This window comes from Guillardia theta (genome assembly GCF_000315625.1).
Source record: "Guillardia theta CCMP2712 unplaced genomic scaffold GUITHscaffold_211, whole genome shotgun sequence".
NCBI lineage: Eukaryota > Cryptophyceae > Pyrenomonadales > Geminigeraceae > Guillardia > Guillardia theta.
Window position 1 is genome coordinate 63,441 of NW_005434465.1, and position 12,039 is coordinate 75,479.

At 50.7% G+C, this 12,039-nt stretch overlaps 3 protein-coding genes across 3 annotated transcripts; 1 reads left to right on the forward strand and 2 right to left on the reverse strand.

The window, feature by feature from the left end:
* Positions 1-391: 391 nt before the first annotated feature.
* GUITHDRAFT_121070 (hypothetical protein) lies at positions 392-2,277 on the reverse strand (the record flags this gene model as incomplete). The annotated part of the gene is made up of 3 exons (XM_005819687.1): positions 392-1,113; positions 1,160-2,013; positions 2,066-2,277. The coding sequence occupies 3 exons, from the start codon at positions 2,275-2,277 to the stop codon at positions 392-394; spliced, it is 1,788 nt and encodes a 595-aa protein (XP_005819744.1).
* A 4,833-nt stretch (positions 2,278-7,110) lies between these two features.
* On the forward strand, positions 7,111-7,376 carry GUITHDRAFT_56924 (hypothetical protein; the record flags this gene model as incomplete). The annotated part of the gene is made up of 3 exons (XM_005819688.1): positions 7,111-7,185; positions 7,235-7,283; positions 7,333-7,376. Coding segments are annotated over 3 exons (168 nt in total), but the record flags the coding sequence as incomplete, so codon positions are not given.
* A 2,028-nt stretch (positions 7,377-9,404) lies between these two features.
* GUITHDRAFT_148400 (hypothetical protein) lies at positions 9,405-10,155 on the reverse strand (the record flags this gene model as incomplete). Its single annotated transcript, XM_005819689.1, has 2 exons — positions 9,405-10,011; positions 10,034-10,155. 2 exons carry the CDS (start codon positions 10,153-10,155, stop codon positions 9,405-9,407), a joined length of 729 nt encoding a protein of 242 aa, XP_005819746.1.
* Positions 10,156-12,039: the final 1,884 nt, after the last annotated feature.

The window sequence follows — 12,039 nt, forward strand, 5'->3', positions numbered from 1 at the left end:
GAGAAGAGATGAGATGAGATGAGATGAGATGAGATGAGATGAGATGAGAAGGGAGGGGAGAAAAGGAGCAAAAGAAAGAGGCTGAGGTGGAGTAAGGTGAGGTCAGAAGAGACAAGAGAGGAGAGGGGAGGGGGGGGGAGGGGTAGAGCAAGGGGTGGAGAGGAAGAGAGGGTTGCGACAAGAGAGAAAAAGAAAGGGCGAGGTGAGGAGGTTGTGTAACAAGAGAAGAAAACAGTGGAGCATGCAAGGAAGAATCTCCCGTGCTAATCTCTGCATGCAGATGGCCGATGAGCCAACTCTAAAGATATGTAGAACTAATGTACAACTATGCCTAAAATGATGCTAAGTCATAATCTGATGTAGCACACCATCATCCTTAAAACTTCACTGATCAGTCAAAAAGGTCCCTTTGGACAGTACTCGCGGCGCTACATTCCGACTCTTGACTCGAAGTGGGAGATGCGCTAGTATTCGATCCACACTGACGCCCAGCCGCATACTGTAACGCCTCCGGACTGTTTTCTGGACTCATCGCGGCACCTTGGACAGGATTACCGCAAGACAGAATCTCAGGGCCATCAGGTCCCATGACATATTGCTCTTTCGGGTCGTATTCTTCGCCAAACGCGTTTCGCAAGCATTGTGAACAATCGAATGCCATCCCTTCCTCCAGGCCGCCGTAACAAGACATAAGCAGCAGACTTGATTTCCCATTTGGCAAATCTCCGTAAAAATAATTCGTCATTGCGTTCATGGATCGGAGCGAAAGAAGAAGAGGGTGTGGTGCCGTGTGAAGCTCTATATGTTGCTCTTCCTGACTGTCTCCTTTGAACGTGATCACGCGAAAACATGGCAGTGCCGCCGCCACTGGCTGCCCAGTTTCAGACTTAAGTCCCTCGAAAGCCTTGACTTTCTTCTCCTTTGTCAACTTATCCCTGAGCTTATCGCACCCTGAGACTTTTTTGGAAAGGAAACGCCTGGAGTCTTGGTTCCAGAATCTGTTTTCTTGCAGCAGCGTTTCCAGACTTTTGGGAGCTTCGCACTGAATCAAACAAACGTCCTTGTAAAGAATTTGAATGTGCTGTAGGGCCTGATGTAGCACCTCCCTGTCATCTAGAACATGTCATTGGTACGGTCAACACATTCAATGCTACAGTACCTTGATACAAGGTGGGAAGCAAATACTTCTGCTTCATCGGACGGCAGATTTCCTTGACGAGAGACTCTTCGTCCAAATGATGTTGTTCGTACTCTGAGTTCTTCAGAACAGCTTCAGTATCAAGTTGAAAGAAAGTTTCTTTGTAGACGTTTTTGTCAACACCGATCAAAATCGCTTTGTACCCTTCGCCTTTCCACTCGAATTGCTGCTGAGGAGATAGGAGTGGAAGCAACATCAGAGCTGCTTTGCTGTCCAAATGTTCGCGTTGGCCACCAAGGAAGATAAAGTTGAAAGGAAGGTCCGCAATGCCTGGTATGTGGTTGTTGTCCTCATCATAACACCCAAACAAAACCTTCTTAGCGACGTCATCCGACCGCAAGCCCTCTGGAAGAGCATTCTGCACAATAATCCCCCAGTCGATTCGACATGCAGCACTGTTTGGGACCAAGTGCGATCGCTCTACCAAGCCTGAGTTAACTTTACAGCCCTCCAGGTCAAAAGCTTTCTCCCTGTCATGTCCCTTCTTGCAATCTTTATCGGCGGGTAAGTTCTGCGCGGCCTGAAGAAAAGCCAGACAAACGTTTTGCCGAAATACTGCAGGAGCCTTTGGAAGCTGGAGAAAGGTAGAGCAAAGGTCGTCAAAGTAACCAAATCGTAGATTGCACGCTATTTGTTTCGTGAGCTCAGATACGTTTAAGGCTCGAGTCTTCTCGTCGTACTCTTCTCTGAAGGCTCGAATCTTGTCGTCGTACTCTTGTTTCTCGCGCCTTAAAGTAGTGTTATCTTGCTCTAAAGCTCGAATCTTGTCGTCGTACTCTTCTCTCAAGGCTCGAATCTTGTCGTCGTACTCTTCTCTTAAGGCTCGAATCTTGTCGTCGTACTCAGGCTCGAATCTTCTCGTCGTACTCTTCTTTTAAGGCTCGAATCTTCTCGTCGTACTCTTCTCTCAAGGCTCGAATCTTGTCGTCGTACTCTTGTTTCTCGCGCCTTAAAGTAGTGTTATCTTGCTCTAAAGCTCGAGTCTTGTCGTCCAAGGCTTGAAACCTCTTGTCGTTATCTAGCCTCAGAGCTTCCAGCTGTCTGCCTAGAGCCTCCAGCGCTCCCTCCGACGCTGCCATGAGCAAGTTTGTGGACCAGGATGCTGCCAGGGGTACCTCATCAGAGATTTGGGGGTAGGGGGTAGAAAAAAGGCGGGAAAATATCCGTTGACTCCTCATAACGGAAGCTTTGCTGCCGCCGGTAGCCTTTCTTTTAAGTTAAAAATCACAGGACAATCGGTAATGTTCAGAGCAGGGCATGCAGTTGAAGGAAGCGATATATTTCTTGTACTTTCCGGCAGCGCACGGGACGCATCCATTGGAACCATCGAAGTTGGTGTAGCCAGCTACGCACTGGCAGTCTAAGAGCCAGCAGCGGAAGCGGTGAAGGCGGGACAGCGATTGCAGGCCTTGTCCAAAGCGTATGCTTCAGAATAGGACAGGGAGCGCAGACGTCGCCAAGGTTGCTCTTGATCGTTGCAGGCCCACAGGTACGCGGATTGCCAGGCCCGAGAAGTCTGCGTCCATCTTATCGGGCTGACCAGCATCGTAGATATACGTCTTTGTAGTATCCAACAGGGCAAAGGCAAAGCTCCAGATCCGTCACACCTTCAAAGGAATGCAGGCCGGCAGGGCAGAGCAGGGGAGATGCGCTGTAGCACGTCCGACGGGGCATTTCTGGCAGCTTCCGGCGCCCCTTTCGGACTTGTAAGTGTTAAAAGGGCAGGGAGCGTAGCCGTTGGTCGTCAGAAGGTAATCCGGGCAAGGCACGCATGTTCCATTGGCCGCCGCGCGCCGTACTGTAGAATCCAGAGCCGCAGACGCAGTCGCTGAACGAAGTGCTGCCGGAATAGTAGGTGGAATACGGCGCTGGGCAGGATTCACAGCCGTAATTTCCGATCACGCTCTCGCTCGATGGGAGGCTGCAGCAAGGGGAGGAGAACGCTTCCAACGCTTCCCGTGAAACCGTTTGGGATGCTTCTTGCATGCTCTGACGCCCATTCAGATGTCTTGAGCCAGTGGGATTACGGGGAGGTTCAATGTAGGAATTCAAGCCTAGACGGGAGACTGACGGGAGAGCAAGCTAGTACGAGGCGAGCGGAGACTCTGTGGAGGACAGAGGCGGGAAGTAGCTCGTAGGTTGTAAAACTTCAAGGTTGCCTTCCCTCTTCTTTCCTGGCGTGTCAAGTTGTCACATTCACCGTACGGTATTATTGCGGACCTGGCTGGTACGGTGATCACAGTCATGGAGTGAAAAGACATACCGTGATCTGATCGGACTCGGAGGGTTTGCTTCGCCGAGGCCGTTGACTCGTCACAGGCCGTCGGGCTCGGTTGTCATGATTCTGCCTGCCGCGTGCGTTCACAGGTAGCTGACGGACGATGGAACGAATGAGACTTGTGTTGAAGTTCAGGATCATTGAGTTTACTCGTTTACATTCAGGTTATCTACATATGATAAATGCCGTGACTTAATACAATTCCTTTCTCAAATCTCAAAGTCTAGAACCAAGTCGCTCCAGAGGGAAAGACGAAAGGAGGAAAATGATGCTGTAGACGAGAATGTGTGTCAGAGAAGAGCATGAATGCAAAGAAGCAAGAGAGAAGGTTCCTTGTCTGCTGGCAAGGTACGAGTTGAGGCTGGGCCCAAGCCATGTGAAAGAGTGTGATGCGAGGAGACTATGATGAGAAGAATGTTGCAGTCAGTCTTGCAGTGCACAAGTTGGTGAAGAATGAAGAACGCTGCAGTCAGTCTTGCAGTGCAGAAGTTGGTGAAGCCGCCAAGGAGCATGAACTAGGATTCACAGAGCAGTCTTAGTGGGATCCTTCGCTGTCTTGTGCTAGTGACTGCATCCTGGGGATTTCTGACGGCACTGTCACGACCTCTCGGAGGCTTCAGAGCCTGACCTTGCTCCTGCTACAGGTCTTCCCTCGACCCTTCGAGCCCGTCCTAGGGGAGTACAAGAGCTTCGACGCGAGCGTCATGAAGTTGCACCACCAGTGGGCTCGAGCAGCATGCATCGATTTCTTCGCAGTCTCCTGGGGAGGGGACGGGACGCGGGCGCCAAACAAGCAGGGGAGTGTGGATGGGCAATGTAAGCTAGTGGACAGCGAGGGCAAGCAGGAAGAGAAGAGAAGAGAAGAGAAGAGAAGAGAAGAGATGAGATGAGATGAGATGAGATGAGAAGAGGAGAGAAGAGAAGAGAAGAGATGAGATGACAAGAGAAGAGATGAGATCAGAAGAGATGAGAAGAGAAGAGATGAGATGAGATGAGAAGAGAAGAGAAGAGATGAGATGAGATGAGATGAGATGAGATGAGATGAGATGAGAAGAGGAGAGAAGAGAAGAGATGAGAAGAGAAGAGATGAGAAGATTTGTCAGGGACAGCTTGACACTCCAGCCCGCCTCAGGCAACGAGGTTTAGTTTAGCTCGTGATGGTTTAGGTTTTGGATTTAGTTCAGCTCAAGAGTTTAGTTATAGAAATGTCCATGGAGCCCGCAATCGAGAACCATCGTAGGGTGGTGGTTATGAACATAGTGGTAGGGGGTAGTCATCTATTTCTGAGATACCCGCAGAGTCTCTGTGAAGTATAAGTCTTCTCAAATTGAAATTGATAAGGTATCTACCCTCCTCCTTACACGATGATGTTGAAACGAGAAATATGGGTAGGGGTAGTCCTTTTGCTGGGGACCATCGATAAGATGAGGTGTCCCGGCATGGCAACAAAGGACCATGGCAAAAGGGCGAGTAAGGGAGGAGGACGATAATGGCGATGAGGCTGACAATGCTGAGATACGAGGAAAGATGCAGTGCAGTGAAGAGCGGCGCCGAAACGAAAGCGATGATAGTCGTGAGGGGAGGAAGGGGAGGAAGGGGAGGAAGGGTTGCAAGCAAGGCATGGTTGATAGTCCGCACTAGGCTGAGTGAGAGAGATGTGAGCTTCACGGAACGCGCACGTCTAGTGCCAAGAATGGAATGGAGATGTAGGGTCATGTGATTCTTCCAAAGCCCTGACATCTTTGATTTGGCCAGCATGACGCTATTCAAGCGAACCGAAGCCAACATGGAAGAGCTGGAGGCCCAGATGTCAGCAATTGAAAACGAGGGCGACGTGACATGTGCCAAGGACAAGCTGTACAACCTCACATCTATGTGAGCCTCCTTTGTCTCCTTGCTCCTTCTCTCCTCATCTCTTGACTGATTCTTCAGGGTTGACGAGATGGGATCCAACGTGGTCAAGCTGCGCAAGGCTGCTCAAGAGAGCGACCCTGTGAGACATGTTGTGTTGCTTCGGTGTTGCTAGACTAAACTCCATCATGCCTACTGAAGACGAAGCGCACCTACGGCGAGCAGATGGCCATCAAAGTTCTAGCGCTTTGCGATCGGTTTGATTCTCTCCAACCTAGGTTCAACTCTATTGCAGAAAAGATCAGCAGTGGTTGATGCCGACTCCGCCCATTTCGTCTTAATCTAACTTTCATGACAGATTTCGAAGCGCACATGAAGAAAGTCAGAGCCCAGGAGGCAGAGAATGCTGCCAAAGCTGCCCGAGAGGTGACGAGTTACTAGCGCCGATTCATCCACTGACATTTTATCTTGTTCCTGGTGTGCAGGCAGCGGAAGCTGAACGGTTGAGACAGCAAGCACAAGAGCAAAAGCAACAACATCAGGTTTGATTCTGTTCATCTGCAAGTTTTTACGCTGATGCTGAAAATGATCAGAACGAAGTAGTGATGAAGGAATCAGAAGGTACACGCCAAAGTCTCAGCATCCTTGCACTGACTCATGGAAGCCGTTGCCTCTCCTCCGGTAGCTGAGCAGAGAATGTCGGACATTGTTCAACAGCCAATTCCAGCACAAGCTTCTGCCCCCAAAGTCACCCAGGTGATAACCTAATTCAAGTCCAGGCCGGTAAAGTTTTGACCGTCCAGCAGGCTGTACCGTCAACTCCATCCCAGGCGATAGCGCCCATGGAGGAGACCATGGTACAGTATCTTACATGAGCGTTCTGCGGCTCACTTTCGCTCTTACAGCCGCCAAACACTTCTCCGGTTGTCCCTCCGAACCCCGATGTCAAAATGTCCACCGAAGAATTCGAGATTAATATCAAGTCAAACGTGTCCGGTATGTATAGAAATTCAACCCATCTCTGAACAGATGTCCTAGTGCTCACTATGATCCCTAGGAGAAGGAAATGGGAAGCTAACCGTTCCATCTGCAGAGATTACAGTGAGCAGCAATTCTGATCCTTCTGGCCACACTCTTGCTCATCTTGACTTGTTGTTTGGTCCTTCTTTGTATCTGCTAACGATCCTTCCTTCAGGTACAAGATCTGAAGCAGCGGATAGAGAACATGTTCGGCCATGCGGCAGGTGAGAGGAAGAGATCCGCTCTTGCGCTATTGATTCTGTTGTCAGCTGCTCAAAGACTCATATTCAGTGGCAAAGTTCTTGACAACGCCAAGCGACTGTCTGACTACAATGTAGATTCTTGTGTTGGTTGCAGATCGATATCACTGACCGATGCCTACAGATCAAAGGAAACTGCAGTCTCCATCTTGTCGTATCTCAGGTACCGTGGCATTTATATTAAGTGAAGCTGAGTCGTCTGTTCTATTCTTGCTTTTTCCTTTTCTGTTCAGGCCATCGCGACAGCAGCAAAATCGCCCACCACTGCAGCAGCTGGCAAAGATACTTCACTCGCATCATTGTGCGGGAAAGTGAATCACCTGCTGAGAGGAGCCACTGAAATGCGGCAGCTCCTGAATCAGGTCCATCCCAGTGCCCTCCCTTGCCCACCTGACCAAGGTTGCGGCAGGCTGGGGACATGCTTGTCGTTGTGGATTGGATGGCACCATGGTATGCCATCTGGTGTTGTGAGAGCCGCTCAGACGAGATGACAAGTTCACAGGTGTGGTCCTTGTAGAGCCATCGCCCCGAAGTTCGAGGCGCTGTCGTACAAGCATCAGGACGTCGTCTTTGTCAAGGTGTGTGCAAGTTGGTCCGCCGGTCACTCTTACTGTTTGACAACCTCAGGTGGATACGGAGGCATCTGGAGAGAACAAAGCCCTGGCCATGGAGGCAGGTGTGGAAGCAGGACCGCAGGCTCCACTTTCTCTCATGCGCACCTACAGGGATTGCAGCGTTTCCGACTTTCCACTTCTACGTGAATGCACAGGTGGCACCACTCTCCCTCTTTCTTGTTCAGTTTTGTCTCTCGACCGATATCCTTGACTTGTGTTCTAAATTTTATTTCAGCGAACGTACGAGTTTGTGGGGGCCGATGTTGTTGCTTTGGAGAGGGCCATAAATGAGCGCAAACCGAAGACATCGAGCAATGCACCTCGCCCTGAAGCTATTTCTGCAGGTATGGCTTCCTGTTGTCTTTCTCTACTTACCGTCTTCTAGATGGGGCCAAGGCGAGCAAGACGGAATCACTGACACAAGATGTGATCCCTCCACGGTTGCAAGTCTTGGTCTGATTCTATTTCTAGGTGAAAGCAGCCCTCTGGATCCTGAAGAGATCTTGTGGATCAGACTCTGATTTTGTTTCTGCTACAAAGGTGAGGGCGAAAGAAGTTTTGCCAGCTCTGAAGGTTTCCCGTAGACGCTCTTGACCTTCATCAGCAACTGTGTCAACCATCCCAATGAACCGAAATATCGCAAAATCCGTGAGAAATCTTTGCCGTTGGAGTTCAACCGATGACATGTTGAAAGGCAAGGGCAACACGACCTTTCAAGCGCGTCTAGGGAACAAGCATGGAGGAGTAGAAGCGCTTGTAGCCTTCGGTTTCAAAGAGGTCGACGAGCCGTGACATTCCCTTTGTGACTTGAACTTAAGGTCGCTGAGGGGATGCCGCCTGAAGATTACCTGGTGTTGGAAGAGGTCGACGCTGCGGCGATCCCCTAGTGTCGTAAGCTGAGATGCATGAAGGTCACTCCCGAAATGGTTCAAGTGCGCGACCTCTTGGAGAAGGCAGTTCCCGGTATGCTGCCCCTCTCCTGGTGCCCTTTCCTGACTGCGTGAATGCCAGGTGGAGCCGCTGCTGCTTCTGCCACTCCCGAGAGTTTGCAGTCAAGCACGTCAGGTCAATCTGCTTCACCCTTTGCTGGTTATTGTGCTACCTGTGCTCAATAGCATCTTGTGACGGTAGAGTCCGCCAGGCCTCGGAGGGATGGGAGGCCTCGGAGGGATGGGAGGGATGGGAGCAGCTGGCTTCAATCCGAATCGTATGGAGCAGGCCATGAGGATGATGCAGAATCCAGCCATCCGAAACATGACTACAACGATGCTTTCCAATCCAAGGATGATGCAGGTACAACGTGAGGGTGGGATAACTGCTGCTGAGTTGCCTCCTCTTTCAGATCATGCAAGAGGCCATGCAAAGCGGCAACCCTCATGCTCTTCTGTTCAACCCTGAGTTCCAGTCGGTCATGCAGCAGGTCCGATGCTCCACTGATGCCAGCGCTTGACAGTCGAACCAGATGATGCAGGACCCGGAGATGATCCGGGCGATGCAAGACCCGGAGACTATGAGTCAGATGATGTCGATGATGGGCTCCGCGGGAGGTGGTCAGGGGCTTGAGGGCCTTGGAGGTGCTTTCTGACCCACAAGCTTGCTCGCCTCTCATCCGCTTGGCAGGTCTCGGGGGCCTCGGCGGACTCGGAGGCTTCGGAGGGCTGGGAGGGCTGGGAGGACACGCCACTCAACCCACCCAGCCTGCGCCCTCAACCAGCAGCACCCCAGCAGCTCCATCGGCTGCCCCCTCTGCTGCTCCTACCACACCTGCCCCAGCTGCCCCTCAGGGCTCACAACCCTCTCAAGGTCTTGTCTGTCGGAGGCCCGAGGTGACTGTTGACTTACGAGGCAGGCGGGGATACTGCCATGGGCGAGAATGATGAGAGCGAGGAGGCCATGCTGGCCGAGGCTCTCCGCCTGTCGATGGAGGAAGGGAACTCTAACAAGCCCTCGGAGTAGCTGTCGGGCCTCGGGGGCTTATTGGTCTCCATATTCTTTATTCTGCCTGTAGAGTATCTCCTTGGAATCACATCGATAGACTTGCACTTGCAACTGCAGACTAGACGGCGAGCCTGCTCGGGTGACGTCTGCAACATCACCATGTACAAACTGCGGGGGTTGGAGTGTTTCGCGTTACAAGCAAGTGAAATGAAGGAAGAAAGTTAGACGAGACCATGGTAGTCCCCTCACTGCTCAGAGCTCTCTTTCAGCTTTCGGTCGATTGCCTGCACGTCGACCTTGGGGTAACTTCCTGACAGTGTCCTAGCACTGAAGCCAGCAGACGGTCTCCTATGAATGTCTTGCTGGATGTCGCCGAACCCTGACTTGAGAGCGTTCTGGAAGCTCTTGAACAATGGCATCTCGCTCAACGTCGTTTGCATCCACTCCTTTGTGCTTGTGATGAAGCGACCGAAGGAGCCCTGCTGGAGCTCATCCTTGTAGCTCGGCGTGATCTCCTTCATCCTCTCCGAGTACTCATGACCGTCCTTCACCTTGAGCGTGTGCTTGGTGTACAACCAACCTAGGTAAGCTGCTCCTACACAGAGGGCAGTCCCTCCGAGGAAGGCGCCGACGATGTACTTGGTTCCTTCCCGCTGCTGCGCGAGCTTCCGAGCAAACCTGATTTCCTCGCTCTTGGTCAGGTTCTGGATCTCGCTGGGTTCGGTCTGCATGTCCTCCATGAACTGATTGAGGAAGACGTAGCGACCTCGGGAGAGGTTGTGATACCCAACAGCAGCCTCCTGCTCGCCAGCATCCCCGTCAGCAATAGTCGAGAGCAAGAGAGCGGCTTGCCTTGACTGCGTTAGCTTGAGACCTGTACTTGCTGGAGATCTGCTTCTCGATTCTGTCTAGGTCTGCCAGTATCTTCTCATGGCTGCTTGTGATAGGTTCCTGCTCTGGCAGGGGCTTCTTGTTCTTGTCGTGGGTTGACGCCATGATGTGTAATACGTACTATCTTGTTCTTTGCATGTGAATGTCCGTCCTCATCAACTGCCGCAAGATTGTCAGAGCAGGGGCTTGCAGGCATCATTCAATGAAAGCTCGTGCTGATCCTTCACTCCTCGTCCTGGCACCAGCCACCTCCCTCCTCTCATCACGAGATCCTGTTCAACCATAAACACCAAGTTCCGTGATGACATCAAGATGACATGACCTTGCTATCACCTCCCTATTCAGCACCTGCGCACTTTGTCCCCAGCAAACCACTCCATGTCATCTACCTCCGGGGTTACTTGTTGTCTACCTTCAAGTATACATCAGGTTGCTTCTTCTTTTCACTCTGGTCCCTCCTCGTCTCCTCCTCCCCTCCCTCGCCCCCTTCCCCTCTCGCTCTCTTCCTCCCGTTCCATCTTGCAGGGAGAGCTAGCATTGAAGGGGACGTAGTGCACAAGGAGGTAGGGGTAGTGATGGTGTTAAGGGAGGGTAGGGTGAAAAAGGAAAACATAGTATAATACCCCTCTTTTATAGAGTGAAAAATGGGGTAGTATGGTGGATATTCAAGTTTAGCTGAGGGGGTAGGGGTGCTTTTAGCCCCTTTTCATACAGTGGGTGGTCGGATCCGAGAAGTTGAGTAAACATGAATACGGTCATCCATCATTCGGGTACTACCAACCCCGATTGCCGGGGCCCGGAGGGAACTCGAATGAATGAGTAACCAAAAGATCTGATGACCCCTACCCCCTGTTCATAGACATTTAGATATGAAAAGCAGGGGTACTGGGAAGAAAATCTCGCATCCTTTGTTTGCGGACCACCTCCCTCACAGACCACTACCGGTGGTGTGATCAAGGCCTTTCAATTGTACCCCACCCTACACCTCGACTTAAAAATATCTGAATAGTTAGGGGTCACCAATAAACCAACATCCACCCCCACCCCCTAGATACCACCATGGACTCACCCCAGCGCCTTTTCAGGTTCCAGCTGCAACATGCGTGTAACTAAAACACTTATAGTATAAAATGATAAAAATGGTTTTATGACATTATATACTTCTACTGCAATACAGTAATAATATCTTGTGGTCACTTTTGAGGGTTGAGGGGGGGGTGCTAGCTGTAGTAGTAAAATAATGAGCTGCTAGACACCATCACCCGTCCTTTTCCAGTCATTTCGAGGGTGGTGGGTATTTTTCAGGATCCCCCCTTTGTTTGTTTATAACAAGAGTGATCCGGTGGGGTAGGTGGTCAAACTACGAACCCTCTCTTTTACTATGGTTTTATAGGGGTGATCAAGGTTGTGGGGTCTCTATATAGTAGTTTTTCCTTATACTGTGGGGTGGGTGAGTAGCCTTATCTTTAATAAATATTTTAAATGATTTGAATCGAAACGTTTCGTCCTTAATTTTTATTTTTGCTCGAGCACTCAAGATGTGGGCTAATCAACTCAAATATGTTTTAGAGTCAGATACTACCAGTGTCTGCCATACAATAATTGTATATAGAGCTCGACTCGACTCATACGTGTACACAACTCAAGAAACTACATTATTAAAATGTTATAAAACAGTACCTGTATGAACGAGCAACAACTCTCCGTAGAATGCACAAAAAATGTTTTACACGCAAAAAATAGTTTTAAGAACATATGGGGCTATCCCACGTGCAGCACGCGCAATGGCTGTAGGCGGGAGAGGAGAAGGGTGAGAGATGGGGGGGCAGGAGAGAGGCAGGGGGAAGGAGCGAGTACTGAGAGATGGGGGGGCAGGAGAGAGGCAGGGGGAAGGAGCGAATACTGACGAGTACTAGGAGTGTGAGGAGGAGGAATTGAGCAGTCAGTTCATCATAAGATGGCATGCAGCACGAGAGATGGGGAGGGAGG